The 17,834-nt window shown below is 41.0% G+C and overlaps 1 protein-coding gene across 3 annotated transcripts; it reads left to right on the forward strand.

Moving 5' to 3' along the window:
- The first annotated feature begins 8,763 nt into the window (after positions 1-8,763).
- On the forward strand, positions 8,764-13,836 carry LOC103990355 (type IV inositol polyphosphate 5-phosphatase 7-like). 3 transcript variants are annotated; one of them, XM_065191282.1, is made up of 14 exons: positions 8,764-9,496; positions 9,598-9,685; positions 9,994-10,062; positions 10,189-10,276; positions 10,360-10,464; positions 10,590-11,087; positions 11,205-11,340; positions 11,627-11,820; positions 11,926-12,034; positions 12,274-12,422; positions 12,521-12,779; positions 13,015-13,094; positions 13,266-13,306; positions 13,402-13,836. In XM_065191282.1, exons 1-11 carry the CDS (start codon positions 9,467-9,469, stop codon positions 12,744-12,746), a joined length of 1,692 nt encoding a protein of 563 aa, XP_065047354.1. In that variant the 5' UTR covers positions 8,764-9,466; the 3' UTR covers positions 12,747-12,779; positions 13,015-13,094; positions 13,266-13,306; positions 13,402-13,836. The 3 variants fall into 3 exon arrangements, with proteins under 3 accessions (XP_065047354.1, XP_065047353.1, XP_065047355.1); XM_065191281.1 differs by having other exon boundaries at positions 13,015-13,306; XM_065191283.1 differs by lacking the exon at positions 13,015-13,094.
- The last annotated feature ends 3,998 nt before the right edge of the window (positions 13,837-17,834 follow it).

The raw sequence follows: 17,834 nt of genomic DNA on the forward strand, positions 1-17,834 counted from the left end.
CCTTCCTGTAAGATTATCCTTTCTTTGACAGTAAGCTAATCGATCTGTAAACAAAATTATTGATAACACAAACATAGGTGAGGATGCGATATAAGATCCAACCATGATCGAATTGAAATAGGTGAATATTCATTCTTGTGCTATCCCTTTTATATGTATATATCAATCAATCAATCAATCAATCATGTTGCAATCTGGCACGGCTGGTGGGAATTATTCAGGTGGGCCACAGTGCAACGCAGGTTCATCTCCCATCCCACAGTAGCAGCATCCAAAGCTTGACGAACGCCTTGCGAGTAATGGCACCGTTCGTAGTGTAGCGACATTTGGAGAGCCCTTACGATCGAGCGATCGGTGCTGTCGTCTTCTACGGAGGTAAAACTTGAAAGACGGGAAGAACGGGGTGGAGGTTACTGTCTTCGATCGCAATCAGATTGCGACATGCTTGATAAATGGATAGATCGCAATCCCAAGGAAGCAGGATCACGTGTGATTGATGTGATCAATATACTGGGGCCCCTCGTTTATCTTTTATTTTCGTTCCACTATTTATCTGTTTCCAATCCCATAATTAGCTTATTATTTATATAATCAAAATAATAATGGATAAATTTCTTAAAAAAACTTAAATTTTTTTATGAGATATTATATCTTTTTATTTTATTCCTATATAGTTTTTTTATTTTCTAAAAGATGAGTTTATTTTTTTATCTTTGTCTCATCGGTCATCGTCTCTGTCTTGTTGTTTTATCGTGATTGTCTTTACCCCTTGTTGATAAGGCTTCGCTCATTATCTCTATCCTGTTACCATCCTTATTCCCTCTGCCAAGACTCTCATTGTTATCTTCATAGCCTCTGCCTCTACCATCATCCTCATAAGTCTTGTACCCTTCGTCATCATATTTATTCCTATGGTGTGTCGTAAAGTACCCCTTCGAACACGTTGGCCTTGCTCTTTGCCTCGTACTCTCAACTCTCGCTTCATGCTTGTACCCTTGAGAATATAAAATAAGAATACGGATAGAGGCAATGTAATAACTCAAAAGACTTGCAAATATGATTACGAGGCCTTTGAGTGAGGCAAAGATTGTAACGATGACAACAAGGACCCCGTGTGGCTTGCGAGGGTGGCGATAAGATGATGATACGTCCTTCATGAGTGATGTAGAGGCAACGAGACAAAGGCAAGGAGCAAAGATGGCCATAGCAGGATAGCAAGACGATGGTCGGAAAAAAAAAAATATTATAAAAAAAAAAGAGGAGAGGTTTTTTTAGGGAATTTCTTCAACAATAATACTATAACTCCTTTATTTCAGGAAAAAAGAGTGATAACTTTGCCACAAATAATGACTTGGATAATCATATTATAATGAATTTGGAAGACATCACCGTTGTGATTCATTAGAGCGAACGTTCTTACAAGTAGGAAAAAGAGAAAAAGCATCGGATTTCAGTACAATTCGAAAGGACAAAAAAAGGTTCATTTTTGGATTTGGGAAGTCAACTCGTGTGATTTCTGTTAATTGGCTTCCACTGTTGTAGCAGTGATTTGGCTAATGGCAGCCGTCATTTTCCACTATTCATTACAAACAAAGCCACCAGAATGCCTGTTATGTTCATAAAAAATAATTGAATATATCACTCCAAAATTAGTAATTTTGGTATTTATCATATATATATATATATATATTCAAAACATAAAAAACTTTTTATTTCCATCACTGTATCTAATCCACATTGTTACTGTATGAAAAAAAAAGTGAAAGCTTAAGATTTTTTTTATGAATTTGCCTTTATTTTAGCTGTCAGCAAATAATATTAATCATGATTAGAAGTGATTAACCTACATTCCTGGATAGATATTATCTTAGTATTTGGAGGGATATATATATATATATATATATATCACATTGGTTCATCATCAAACAAAGGTCAAAGCTAGCAAGCGCAGCTCTACAGCTCCTCGTGATCATGGAGATGAGGCATGGGCATCGAGGTGGGTACGTGGGGAGCAGCAAACGTCATACAGCCAAAAAGACAGGGAGACAGGGCCATGGAGCAGAAGAACAGGACCAGGGTTCGAAGGAAGAGGATAGAGAAATGGAAGACCAATGTACGCGAGTCCCGAGGTGATGCCGCTGCCGCTGCCGCTGCCGCTGCCGCAGCACCAGCACTCGACCGGCCGAGCCCCCCCTCGCAACGCGCCGTCACAGCCCCCGATAAAGCAAAAGGCGCTGCCACGAGGGAGGGAAGAATGCACTCAGAGAAAAAGGGGGAGGCAGCTGATACAACCGATGCAGTAGTGCTCCAGTTGTTGCAGACCGATGTCCCATCGCCACAAAAGGATCGGTAGGGCAAATCACGTCCAGTTAACCGGTGTTCGAGCAGCTGGAGACTCGATCATTCCTTCTTAGATAGAGATGTAAACGCTCCGATTGGGGCCATGAAATGACAGGTTTGACGGAGAACGTCGTCCTGGTATCACGGGATCAGAGTGTTTGCTGACTCCTACTGTAGTTGGCATCAGAAACCACACAGTGCATGCGCAGTATAGGAGCTGACCAATCCACAGGTCGGAGTAACCTACATACTGCTTGGTAATTCCAATCGGTGCACAGATGGACAGGAGGACGATGGCCTCTCTTCCTTTGTTCCAACACTAGGCTGAGTCATGGGTTACTGTTTGATGTGGCAGTGTTGGATTCACTTGTCACTGTAGTTTTCTTCGGAAAAACCACTGTTAATTGTCACTGTAAGTCTAATAGGACAAGACTGCAAAATACTGGGAAATCTTTAATATGATATTGTCTAATGGGAAAGAAATAAGCTGTTCTTATGAATTCTCCACAATTAAGCAAGTCAAAAAAATGTGCTGGAAATGTTCTTCAACAACAAGAGAAAACAACCCTATAAGCGTTCGCAAATTATAGTCAATTCTGCATCATTAGATTGACAAGCCTGTAAGTTGGGGCTCAAAATACAAAGGATTCGTTGGGTTCGATCCGAGCTATACCAATGTCAATTGCGCTATGCCAATCAATATGGAATGGATGAGAAGGAAGAAGATGATGTTGCCACATATCAGTGCTTGCAATGGAGATCATAATAACAATAAATGCAATTCCTAGCAGTGAACAGTTCTAACAACATTCGACCATTGTTACACCACTAGTCATAGATATTGAAGAAGCTTATTGTGGTTGTTTGGCTTTTCCAATCATTGTGCAGATGATGTCTCCTGCAAATGCCAAGCAACATCAGCTGCCACACTGGGTTGTGATCGTATAGTCTATAATTACACACCTCAAGTAAGAACAGATCAATTCAATCTCCTATCAACAAATTATGCTCTTTAGTATGCAGTAAGAAGTTAGAAGACCTTAGACATCACAAGGTCTAGAATGGATGGCCCAAGTGCCAAGTGAACAAGGCTCCAATAATATGTATTGGAACTTAAGCTGCCTGTTTCTTTCTAAAACAGAGAGTGAAGGAAATGCCATGAGAAAGTCACATTTTTACTGGACATCAGTAACTTCAACAATTTGCAAAATCAATTTTATTTAATCATATATTTTGATACTGACAAACATCCATTAAAATGACTAAGATTAACTGATTATAATTGTCATGGAACAAAATGGGAAGCTGCCATATGACATGAAATAAAAAGTTCTAACAGGATCAAACTTGAGAAATCTTTGGGAAAAAGAGTGAGAAACAAATAAGTTGTGCATTCCTATGCTTCAGAAAAGGGAAATCTTCTGAGCCATTGAAGTGTCCTGACACCTTGGTTATCCTTGTGCTTATGTAATTGAGCTTGAAATAAATTATCATATTATTGTTATTGTTAATGTAACTGGAAAACATAATAATTTCACAAAGTAGATACCAAAGAAAAATCAGAAACTTAGAATGAAACATAGCTACAACAACATAAATATAAGTGAAAAAAATTCTTGCCCATTGTTGTGGAGTGAACAGGGAAGGAGGATAAGGACATGAACAAAGCAAAGAGAAATAATCTCAGTGTTAGGAATGAATGTGTAAAACTACAAGTGCCATAAATTTATTGTAATGGAGATTATTTCTAGCATTGGCTTTCTATGCTACATCTGCCAACAAAGAACCAACATTTGGAATGACTGCTTGTAGTTGTTTTAGAAGAATTGAAAATATGGATGGAAGGAACAAATAGCATAAATCAATAGGTATTCACTCTTATACAATTTTGAGAACTTGTAGACAAAGCATTGGTCAGCTTGTTTCATGTAATTGCTTAGGGTCATTAATCTACTTGAAGCACTTGGCTGTATAGTAGATTTAGAAGTGATCTTGCTAAACTTAATTTAGATAACACTTAGGTAATGGACACTGATAAATCTCCCAAGAGTTAAACAACTGGCTGTGGTGCCCAATATAAAAAATACTTACTACCAAGATACTAAATCATCAGGTAATTGACCAAATATCTATCACAAAACATACACAATCCTATTTCACAGCATTTCCTATAATTCCTGAAAGTTCAAATTATTCTAATTGTTTCTATAGGACACTCCATGAATAGCCTGTGTTGATTTGTAGCTGCCGCATGTTCTGTTTCCAAATTTATGGTTGTCTGTGTGTATAAAGTGAGTGGAACAGCAAAGAGTTTCTAAATCTAATATCATTGTTTCTTTTACATCATCTGAATTTAAAGTAACTTTAAGAGATATCATTGTGCATCCAACTTACTAATTCCCAGAAACATTTTTGGAGACTTGCAACCATCTGTTCTTTTCTATACATATTTAAGTAGAGTTTCCCTTGAAAACATTCCTAAACCATCTTATTCCATTCTCCATCAACTCATTTTATGACTAGTGCAACAAATAACCAAATTCCTTTAGATTCCTATGATGAAATATTATGGTTTCATTTGACCTCATATACACCTTCTCGAGTGCAGAACATTGTTGTCTTTGGAGTGATACTATTGCTTTTTATTAACATGTAAGATGATAATTAATAGTTTTATATTTAAAATAATTTTATAAGACTTTGAACACCCACTAAATGGATCATCTGAAGCATTCTAATGAATTCTACAAATATTTTGATCTCCCACTAAATGTAACCCACTATATTAGCACGATAATTTAACCAACCGAGCTGATATGTCAGTATATTTTATTATCAATTTTATAAGGTATTTAGAACTCAATACATCAATTAACGATTTGCGATTCGATTCATTATTATTTATCACTACCTCAATATTGAGTTTAAAAATAAATAATTTCTTTTTCTTCTCATCGTAAACTAAAAAATGACTTTTATTTTTCTATTACATTCGAAAGAAACATCTCTTTTATTTCATAAAGTGTTTATTTTTCTTAAGATTTTAATGATTTCTTTACACTACAAAATGTGCTACACACACACACACATATATATATATGCTAAAATGGAGAAATATGTTAACTAAGTTAGAACATTAAGGAAAAACTACACCGAACAAAAACAAGGTCACCAAAAATAAAACCAAAGCCTCCTTCCCTTTCACCATTCAAAGTGAGTGATCTAAACTTAAATTAATGAATCAATCATCGATCGGATTATACCAAATATGAGTAGTCTAAAATTGCTATTAATCAAAAAACTAGGATAGTATTTTGATTCTTTTTTCATGGGCAATCAAATTTAGGTCATTCATTACTCATCGTGTTCTAAATGGCTCGATTCTGAAAGAGACCACTCCGAGTTCAATGTTGACGAATGATGGAGACATGCGCATAGAATATGAGATATGTTTGGGCCCCCATCCTATCCTAGTTGTAGTGTCTTCTCTACCCATTCACTCCTTCCATGTCAAGGCTTTGGTTTCTAAGGTACACAACTACGCAACAAAGGCACACTAATGGAGGATGCGTACATTATTCCTATGATGTCATAGAGATCGGATGATTCCATCGTGGAATCCTAGAATATGACAATTATAATGATCAAAATATTCCATTTGTTCTCTGTTTGAGCTTTGTGGCATTCACATAACACATCTCATTATTTGCTAACCCAAATCGAATCGGGTGAATTGTTCAACGAAAACGGATGATCCTAAATCGATATAATTAAAAATAAAATATAAATTATTCGATAGTATAGTGATTAATACTTTAGATTTAAAATTTATTAACTTTTAATTTTTATCAATCAAAATTAAACAGACGACGACGATATTAGATGGTTTCGGAACCAAAAACCATCTAGAACTTGATTCCAGAATCATGATCACCCTTAGCCTCATCTCACCATATGAGTTCAATATGACCTTAAATTCAAGTTATGATTCTTGATGTGTGGACACATATCCAAACATTGAGAGAGAAGCGAGCACTATATCAACACGCACTGATTGGCCTTCGAGAGAGCACACCTACGTGTCTTATTTTAGTGGAGATGAGAATGACACAAACAAAAAGCCGAGGCCGAGACGAGAGTGGCAAAGACTGGTAAAAACCGTTAGTTGAGCAAAAGCTATGCGAGATTGCTTACAAGTCTTTAAAGCTGGAAAAAGGAAAAGAGAACGGTAGATACTTTGCTCCAAGTACGGACAATAACACTCTTCTTTGACTACCTCTTCCTTTTCTCTCTCTCTCTCTCTCTCTCTCTATATATATATATATAAATACACATCGCGGTAGCTTAAGATTCGATTACGGTATACTTTAGATACTTGATCCGGTGATGATATGTCAAGTTCATTTAAGAATCTATTAGATTCGCTTAGGATCTTATCCGATAAATTTTTTGAAAATATTAATTAACTTAGTCGATAAAGATTTGAACTTTTAGTAATAGTTGAGGATAACTAGGCAAAAGTCACTTGTTACTGGTTGACAATTATGTTTGACTTGTAGATACAGGTTTTGGATAGAAACGAAGTATGATACAAACAAATAGAATTGAGTAGCAACAATGGATGAGTGATCAAAAGAGAATCTTCCATGAGTTGTACAGTTTCTTCCTTCATTTGTTGTCATGTGAAAGAAAATAGTGATCGATGCTTGTTTTGTGTTCTTGAGATATGGTATGGTATATATTTGCTACTCGCTGACTCTGTGATTTGACTCATCCACTGCCATTTCATGGCCTCTTACACCTTGTTGTCGTGTTACTCACAACCTAGCAAACAACAACTGATGTCTCCATTCTGAGAGCACTCACAAGATGGACATTGTAGCGCTGCTTGTTTCCACCATGTTCCTATCGCAAGTGCTCTTCTAATGGAGAGCTGCCATGGGCGATGTGGCCTTCACTGTGGCTTGGACTACTCTGTCACCTCAACAGTCGCACGTTGGACTCTCCTTTGTGATGTTAATCCTTCCCAAACCATCGTTTCCATGCTAAGCCGAGCAGATCAGAGCAAAGTCTGGTGTTTGGGTGATGGGAGCAATGGCCGTGCATCATGTCTTCGTTGAATCCGAGCTACCATTCAACGCCCATCGATGGTGGATCATCAGTTTGACTTCTCTCCCTGCCGGTCATCTCCCCCAGCAACTTGTGCAACTCATGCTGCCCCCTGTCACCTCCATCGTCCATGGCCTCAAGAGGATTCTTAAGCCCCCACACCGGTCCATTATTAGGACAAATGATACCTTGTCCTTGTGATGGCTCATGGAGGAAAGAGCCCACCATTACCTGTTCTTATGGTGTTACTGTTGGCCATTGTCGGAGGGATGGGATTGGCTGGTCGACAAATCAGAGCAGGCAATGCCCAGTGATGCAGCAGCACCACCATTGCTGCGTGCGTTTGATTTGTGGCCAGGTCATCAGGTGGTCAAATGGTGATCTCGAGAGTGGTCGATCACCATTGCAAGCGCAATAAGCATGCATGAGTAGGAGGGTGGTGGTGATGTCGGTGGGGACTCCTCCATCGAGGCCATCACCTCCATGCCCATCTATCTTCTCGAATGCTTCGCCATGTCCTCGATGCTCTACCCGAGTTAATTAATGCTAGGTTTGCTCGCTAAGCTCTAGTTTTTGTGCTGCTAAGCTCCCAATGCACGGTCTCCAATGCAAGATCCTTTGAGAATGGTCAAGCAAAGGTTCCTAGTTGACGACGGAGGCCAAGATTTGCGATGGGAGTTAATTCTCCATGCAAGAACAAACACGACGATTAAGAGATGGCTTGGTTGCGGGGGAAGAGAACCTCTCGAGCGTCCCAAGGAAGGTCTAGGAAGAGGTGATCTCGAAAGCTCAGTCACTCCCACAGACCTATGAGAGGCTTCTCTTTCCATGCAAAGAAAAGGAGACATTCCTGCTCAAGCACACTCATAAACACCTCCATGGATCTCTCACAATGAATACAAAACTGGCACTCCATGGAGGACAAATTAGAACCAAAAGCAAATGATGTGCATTCCACTTATTGCCCCAACCCCTTCCCCCCCCCCCATACTGATGCAAAACACAGTCACCCAGACACATTGAAACTCCAGGAACCAAAGTTAGAGGAGGACATCTCTCGCCTCTCTCTCTCTCTCTCTCTCACTCACTCACACACACACATGGTCACCTTTATCTTTTTTGTTCCTTCAACTGCTTTTCCTCTTCTCCTGCCCCCATGGTAAGACTCCATGGAGAGGTGTACATCAAGCTGCCCGGGGGCAGCGGCATGAGTGCAGATGCTGAGGACTGACCCGGGCAGGGCAGCTGCTCTAATTTTCCTTTCTTGTTCGGCTGTGTTTTTAATGCATTGCCCTCTTCGAGTTTGGCATTGGATTTGGGTCCAAAGGCAAAAGGAGAGAGAGATAGAGAGAGAGAGTCTCATTGTGGCCACTTTATTCTCCTAAATGGAGTGCTTTGTTTGCTGTACCCTGTAGCCTGTACCCTGTGAGATGGTGGTTTAGAAGAGCAGAGAGACGGTGCCCTGCCTTGCATTCTTCCTGGTGGCTGCTTCGCATTGTCTTGCTTCTCTTCTAAATCAGAGGTGCTTCTGAGCTTCTGCACCGAGGTTTTGGATTCCATCTGCGTTTCCAAGCTCCTTTGCCTCAAGACCAAGTTTTTAGATTCAAACCTTCTGAGGAAGGGCAACAATCCTTTTTCCCCCCCTCTCTCTCTCTCTCTCTCTCTCTCTCTCTCTCTCTCTCTCCCCTATGGATTTGAGTGGCTGGTTGTGTTCTTGATCCATTGTTCTTGTTGGGTGTACAGAGCCCACGATTAATGCGGTAGATCGCAAGACATCTCTGATTCTAGGCCTAACCCTGGGTTTCTCATCCTTCTCCTTGAAACAAGTTTGATACCAGTGTTTTGGGTTTCTTTCCCTTTGGTCCTCTTCGGCATCACCAAGAGGGGGGAAAAGTAAGTATTTTGCTGCGGGGTTTTGTTCTCCCCATTTTGCCACCGCAAGATCCAGATTCCTGCAGCGCCTTCGGAGGGGCTGGGCAGCTACCTTGTTGTGGCTGTATGCAGGAGTGCTGGAAAGATGAGAGATGAGAATCCGAAGAAAAGCAAGGTTTTTTTCGCAGAAAAAATCGATCTTTGTTCACCTGCTGTGTTTGGCGTATGAGATTGCTGATGTAGTCATGCTTTATTGTCTCATTTCTCTGGGAGCAGCTGTCTTGGCCCAAGACCCTTGTTAAAAGATGGTTCAACATCAAGAGCAAAAGTCAGGAGAGTCATTCAAATGATGCTAATGGCAAAGGTACGCTTGATATCTTCTCTTCCTGTTGCTGTTCTCCTTCGATTCACTTGCAGCCAGTTGTTTAAAGTAGTTGGTTTGGTCTAGAGGACTCTACTCCCTGAAGTTTGGTTCATGCTTCCGTGAAAGATCTCAACTTTCCCTTTGCTGCTTGCTAGATATGTGCCAATTGAGGGCTTTATAGTTGTTTCTTGAGCCCAGCTGATTTTTTTTGCTACAAGAACATCAACTCAATCCTCCTCCCTTTTTCTTCCCTTAACCTGTTGAAAAGTCGCATAGAACACTAATCGAATCCCTGCATTATCCCTCAGGACGGAGTGGGCAATGGAGGGCCAACCTATCTGAGAAGGTGGCATGTACAGTCAAGAAAGGCAGAACAGGTTACACTCTCGACACTCCTTTGCTTGTCAAATTTAGACGACAACTAGATGACCCTTGCCGTTTGTTTCTTTGATTCATCTGCCATATTCCTTCCTTTCTCAGTAATTATCTGCTCTGTTCCTTAGATGTATCATCCAAGAAGGACATCGAACAAGTTCAGCGAGCAAGGTTTGATCTTCATTCAGCTCGAATAACAGATGTTCAGGACTACAAGTAATTCAGTTTTACTTCCCACACTTTGATTCTTGGCAACATGGTAAATGAGTCTTGAATCATCCTGTTCTGTTGGTCGGCAGGATCTTTGCTGCGACCTGGAATGTGGGTGGGAGACCCCCACCAAAAAACTTGAATCTCTTGGACTGGATTCATGCTTCTTCTCCTGCAGATATATATGTTTTGGGGTTAGTCTCTGAACTCTCCTCCATTAACCAGTTTAGATATTTTAGCACTATCAAGAAGCTATAGCACTACAAACTCCCAAAATACATCCATATGTCTCACCAGACTAATGCTTCTCAATTTTCAGGTTTCAAGAGATTGTTCCACTTAATGCTGGAAATGTTCTTGGCACAGAAGACAATGGTCCAGCTAAAAAATGGTTGTGGCTTATTAGAAAGACCCTGAACAGTCCCGACACCTGTGGCTCTGATAGCTACCACACACCATCTCCTGTTCCAGATCCTATTTTGGAGTTAAATGCTGATTTTGAGAGGTCCACAACAAGGCAGAAGAATTCAGCATTCCTCCACAGGCGTTCCTTTCATTCTCTTAGTCGTAGTTTAAGAATTGATGGGGATACCATGGTGCCTCAACCGATGCTGGATCGCCGATTCAGCGTTTGTGACAGGGTCAGCTTTGGGAGTAGACCAAGTGACTTTGATTCCAACTTTAGATTTGAAGGATCATCTGATGATGAGAACATCGGGGAGGAGTCACCTACTACCATCTTTTTCTCACCGTTTACATATGGCTATGGAGCTCCCACATATGTTGAAGAAAGGGATAGATTATCTGCAAATTCTAGGTAATCCTACCATCAACAATTTCTCACTGAGGTCTCTGTTTGCTCCATTAGGCATCCCTAGTCTAGCACATGTTATTGCTTGATTAATATACAACTTATTCCCTATGATTTTGTCAGGTATTGCTTGGCTGCAAGCAAGCAGATGGTTGGAATATTTCTTACGATCTGGGTGCGCAGTGATATTAGAGATGATGTGCGAAACTTGAAGGTTTCCTGTGTTGGCCGGGGACTAATGGGTTATCTTGGGAACAAGGTAACTCCACAGTTCTTGATTTACCAATCTGTGGTTGTTTATCTCTTTGGGTTAGCAATATAATTGTTGGCATATGATTTCACAGAATATGAACTATATTCTTTTCCTGTATTAACTCAGACATGAGACATGGATATTCTTTTTTTTTTTTCTGTGTTTTTCTATTGGAATCACTAGACTCAGGCTAGATCTTCTTTCCTTTTTCTATAAAATGTGCAGTAGCCTGTAATTCTCCTTGCTTTTGTTAATCACCATGAATGAAGGAGGACATTGTTGCTTCTTGCAGGGTTCTATATCAATCAGCATGTTGCTGCACCAAACAAGCTTCTGCTTCATCTGTAGTCATTTGACCTCAGGGCAGAAAGAGGGGGATGAACTACGGAGAAACTCAGATGTAATGGAGATTCTAAAGAAGACTAGATTTCCGCGAGTGCAGAAAGGTGGCAATGAGAAGTCACCTGAAACGATTCTTGATCACGAGTAGGCCCATTCTTCACATATATTTGAACTTGTGATTCTTTCCTCTCGAGAAGGAATATGCCAGTACTTTCACTGAATTGACTTCCATTCCTTCTCTTGCTCCAGTCGCATAATATGGCTTGGTGATTTGAATTACCGCATTGCTCTTTCATATCGGTCAGTGAAGACTCTAGTGGAAATGCGCAACTGGAGAGCATTGTTGGAAAAGGATCAGGTGGTTTACCAATTATTTTTGAAGCGTTATATGTGTTTAGTTGTAATCACTATGTTTCTTAACATGGTTTCCCATGTATTCAGCTATTAACAATTTGACACGGTTCGTAGGTCGTTGTTTTATGGACAGTGCATAAAGATTTTTGTGGCATAGAGATAGTTATGATTCTTGCGATTCTTCTTTTCTTTGCCAATTATGAAACTGTGGTACCATAACTTTAGTTACTTCTTGTAAAACAGCTCCGAATAGAGCAACGATGTGGCCGTGTATTAGTGGGATGGAAAGAAGGAAGGATATATTTTCCTCCCACTTATAAATACTCAAACAACTCAGATCGTTATGCAGGAGATGACATGAATCCTAAAGAGAAGCGACGAACACCTGCATGGTAAAATTTGAAACTTTATGTTTGGGCTTGAAATATTTTTCTTTCAGATTGCCTTAATCTGAATTTTGAATCTCATCTTACTATATATTTGTATGAAGGTGTGACCGCATATTATGGTATGGGAGAGGCCTTAATCAGTTGTCTTATGTTCGAGGGGAGTCGAGGTTCTCTGACCACAGACCTGTATACAGCATTTTCACAGCAGAGGTTGAAATGATCAACCATAGTCTATTCAGGAAGAACATGGGTTATTTTAGCTCTCGTGTAGAGGTGGAAGAACTCTTACCACACTCGCGTGGTTACACAGGACTAAACTACTACTAACATGGATAAACATGCAAAAAAAAAAACCAAAAGGTAATTTTTTGTTGATAAAAGAAGAATCATTCACAACAAATGTATTTTCTTGTTGCATCCATAAGGAAAAATCTACAGAAGTAGTTGTATGTTCTTAAAAGAGAATGATTTTGGTTAAAGATGCCAGATAATATTTTTCTTTCTTTTTCTTTTTTTTTCACCTTTCAGTATTGATAACTAGAATCTTTTGAATATCTTGTGATGATTGAACCACTCTTTACTGTCTTTGTTGTAGACTTTCAGCATCATTTTCAACTAAAAATATGATCTTCAACAACCTCTACAGATCAGGGTGCAGTTCTTCCGATCAAGCATGTATTAATTATACTTAATCAGACTACTCTAGAACTTCAGTTGTTTTACTCCTTGCAACAATACTCCTTGTTTGTTTCCATCAGTTTTTTTTAATACTTTTTCCACCGTGTAAGCAAATAGAAATTTCTATTGTAATCTTGGACTAATTTCATTCATGGCTTACAATCATAGGCCAAAGAGAGCAGCACATTTCTTGGAAACTAAACCTGAAGGTAACCCTTTTCTCCATCAGAATTTTTTTCTGCATTACTTACTACCATCAGATGATTCATTCTTTGCATTTTGTGCTTGTTTCTTTCGGTTCTAGTGGGAAAAGAAACACTGCAGTTTTGATGCTGATAAATTTCTAGTCAAGAAAGAAGATTGAGAGTTCCATTCCAGAATAAGTCAGTCACTAACAACATCTATTAACCAGCTTGTTTCACCCTTGCAAACCTAAGCAGTCTCCCTAGCAGACAGTTGATAGTTCTCAGTAGAACAAGAATACTCCAGAAATAAAGAAAACAGAATGAACCAACAAGAAGAGGGGACTCTTGCCTGATCTGAAGCTGCCAAGTGGGAGTGATTTATTTCCCTTTTTATTTTAGTTTTTACATGACTTTATTCTTCTGAAAATGAAGGTTTTTTTCCTTTTGATTTTTGTAGAGTGAGAAGTAAAGGTGAATTACAGACAAATAATCATTATGTGCATAGTTTCTTTTCTGTTATAAATGTTGACAAGGATGGATGAGTTCTGGGTTCATACTCATGGCAGTCATGATAAAAGATTGTAGCTATTATGTGGTGTTCAGAAAGCATGGCTTGTGTTTCCTTGCTGCAAAAGCATGTGCCATTCACTGTCTGTGGAGGATCAGAGGTTGCATCTTTGTGTTTCTTATGTTCTTTTACAGGGGATGAGTGGTGAGGGCAGAATTTGGTAGCAGATATGGGGACATGTTTTCTTGGGCACTTAAAAAACATTGTCAGAGGTATTTAAATAAGCAGAAAAAGAAAAAGCACATATTAGTCGCATTATATACATAAATGTTTGTATGTGAGGGGTGTCAAAATTAAAAACCATCTTATAAATTTATTAATTATTATTATTATATAAAAGGAGCATTAATTCCAAAATAGGTATTAGAAAGGCCACCCACCCCATCCAACCATCTGAGTCCAAGTTGAGATGTGAATCATTGACCTCAGTCGGTTTAATGTATTGTATGATATGCTTGACAATATTTATAAGCATCAAAATGAAGGTTCTATTTGATCCGTTTTGTTTTCTTCTAGTAGGGATGAAACCACATGACATAATGATTTTGATTTTGGGAAACAAAATTAAAACTTTGCTCCAAATCTTTTTAAAAAATTCTTGAAGATGCCAACAAACTTAATTGTAAACGTATCAACTAAGAATATAAAAATCAATCAATCAAATACATATTATAGGAAATTTAGCAATTCAAATATTTAGAGATCCAAATAAATGAATATACATAGCTTTGTCAAAAGATTTATAATTATCATGTTTAAATATAAATATAAGACTATGTTCTTGTTTTCTCGCTCTATCCCTATATGACATATGAGACTGGTACTCAACGCTGCCATCTTGTACGAGATTTATTACAAGACATCGCTCGTGTAGGGACTCTCATCTTTTTGGAGGCGTATAGAAATGACATTGAGCTTTTCATCAGGTCTTGGCTCTCAATTCTCCCATCGATGTGATGTGGACTCAATGTCACCTAATCTGCTACTTGTGCTTCTATCTTAAGTCCCTGTCACCTGTAGTCCCCGTGTTCCAATCACAAACGCCCATTAGCGCATGGAGAATGGGGAGCCACACATTTCACTGTAAATTGGATCATCCAATGCTGCAATTTTGTTCAGAGGGTTTCTTAAAGAATCAAACCTACTAAAATGTTACCCTTTCGATTCAGTGTTGAGATCCAAAAATGGAGAAAGAACCACTTACATGGCTTCTCCTCTGTTGTAATGGTTCTATGTCCCGTCACTGTCCAAGACTTGCAGATGAAGAAGCCGAGGTCTGCATTTGCTGCAGCAAGCTGACACTATAGACACAACAACATTGCTGTTCTGTGTTACGTCCCGATCAGTAGCAGCAGATATAGCCGGTGAGGTGGAAAGAGACGGTCGCCACTAGAAGCAGGCCTCCGAGGCTGCAGACCGGCGCTTGGGCGGATGCAGAAGTCGGGTGAGACACCACTGCACGAAGAGAGACATGCGTGCGCACGAACTCAACAATTGAGTCAAAATTGTGGTCAACGTTAGGTACTGTGGAGAAGCTTACCGACATCTGGGCCGGAAACCCGGCCCGGTTCGTCGTGGGGTGGAGTTAAGGCGTCGCCGCTACCTGGCAAAGATAAAGAATTGAGAGACCGTCTACAAGGTCGGTAATATAGAGGTCCCATGTGGGCCCCATACAGTATGGCCAATTACTAGACGAGTAAACAAGCGGCTGAGATTGTTGGAGACAATGATGCATATATACCTGGCTCGGTCACTGTAGTGCTAGTGTTGCTGCGACGCGGCGGCAAAGCTCGGGCTTCTGCAACGTTTCCCAAAACCAGAAAGCAAAAAACATCGGATGATAGTGAGACACCGAAAGCAAAACTGAGAAACATAAAACAAGAAAACACAGATCTGAAAGATCCGGAAGAACAAAATGACGAAAACAAAAACATAAAAAACCCGAAACAAAAAGAAGTAACAGAAACGCATGTTGGAGAGCAAAAGAACAAAGTCACAGCGTTTGCTTTAATCCAAAACATGCAAGAAATGCGTGACACGAGAAGAGGGGAAGGGTTCCTCTGACCTCGGCAGAATGCCGTAAAGGAATCGGCGGCGACGGGGGGCCCGAAAGCGCTGCAGGAGGAGAAGAGCGCGGCGATTCGGGACGAGTTCACGGGGAAGCCGAAGAGGCCAGGGCGGCGGATCAGGTGGCAGAGGCAGGCGGGGCCGCCGTCGGCGCCGAGGACCGCTGCGAGGACGGCCTTGCAGCATGCGCGGAGGGCGCCGGCGGTGCTCGGGCTTCCTCGGGCAGCGCCGCCACGTGGGGGAGGCAGGCGGACGCGGCTACCAGCTCCTCGACGCAGCCGATCGGGGCAGGAGGCGACTGAGCGGCGACGATGAGGGCGATCGCCGCCACGGCGAGAGCGAGGGCGACGGCGACGGCGCGGTTCATCTCGACCTCCGGATCGGGTGCTATCTTGATCTGTCGATAATATCTTGATCTGAAATGAAATGATGGTAGTTACGAATTAATAACCACCATGCCGGGAAATGGGATTCAAATTAGAAGATCTGGACCGCCCATCTGATGTGGTTGAGCTTCTATGATCGTAATTTAATCATTTATATTGCGTCGTATGTGACATCGGACATATCCCCTCCATTTCAAGTCGGATTTGAGTCTTTATTGGATTGCACACTTGATATTTGCTATACTGACACAATTTTGCTTGATTTGAAAGCTAATAATTCTCATTCAAAGAGCCCAAGTTACACTCCGTCGATCTGATCCTTTAACTTCGAGGCATTTCCGGCGAGCGAACGACGTGGCTAAGAAAGTCCCGGTGATCGGCCTGGCATTAGCATTGGTGACAGTGCTGCTCCTGGGGCTCGCTTCGGCGCAGTCGGGCTGAACCACCGCGATCATTAGCCTTGCGCCTTGCCTCAACTACATCACCGGCAACACGTCCACGCCCTCCTCCACCTGCTGCTCCCAGCTCGCCAGCGTCGTCCAGTCGCAGCCGGCGTGCCTCTGCTCGGAGCTCAACGGCGGCGCCTCCTCTCTCGGGGTCACCAACAACCAGACCCGCGCCTTGGCCTTGCCCGGAGCTTGCAAGGTCCAAACACTACCTGTCAGCGACTGCAATAGTGAGCACTCCATCAACGTCCACAGACATTCGTATACTCCCAACTCGAGGGTCTCGGTATCATCATCACTACATGGACTAAACAGTCGATGGCTGTGGTAGCTGTGGCCGGTGGACCGGCAAAATCTCCGACAGCATCACCGACGACTCCGGCAACACCGTCAATGCCCGCCAATCCCGCGCCGGTGACCCCATTCACACCAGCAGCTCCAATACCAGGTTCTACTGCTACTACTGCGTTGGATTCTTCAGAGTCAAATCAAGAGCAGTTGAAGTGATATATATGTTAACTTCTGTTCCTTCAAGCAATGTTTGATCAAATGCTTCATTAGTTGCTGAACACAAAGAAGAAATGGTTGACTTCCTTAACAAGGTCGTCTCTACATGGGGCAGAAGGTGAATCGAAGGCTACCCCATCCACGACCTCAGACAGTAAGTACTTCTTACAAATCATCTGGTTCTCCGATGCTTACCATTCTCTTCCTCGCCTCTTGCGTCTCCTTCACCAACCTCTGAGTCTCCTGTGAGAGTCGATGATTTGCTTTATTGTCGTTCGTTTTTATGCGTGAAAACTATCAACTTGAATTCTTTCTCCTTCCTCGTGTTTGCTCCCCACTGAAATGATATGTGATTTATTGTACTCAATTCGTTGGATGATTTGAATGAGAAATCATTCATTCTCCTACAAGCATCGTTTATCATAGAAAAAAACCCGATGTCAGAGTTCAGAAGAAAATTTCATGGCTAAATCCCCAAATTAAATCTGCTCTACTGTTCCGAAGCTTCTTCGCACGTACTAATCTGATAGTTTGAATCCCGCTGGAACATCCAAGTTTAATATGCTTGGTGATCCCAT

The sequence above is a fragment of the Musa acuminata genome, chromosome BXJ1-7, assembly GCF_036884655.1.
Source record: "Musa acuminata AAA Group cultivar baxijiao chromosome BXJ1-7, Cavendish_Baxijiao_AAA, whole genome shotgun sequence".
Taxonomy (NCBI): domain Eukaryota; kingdom Viridiplantae; phylum Streptophyta; class Magnoliopsida; order Zingiberales; family Musaceae; genus Musa; species Musa acuminata.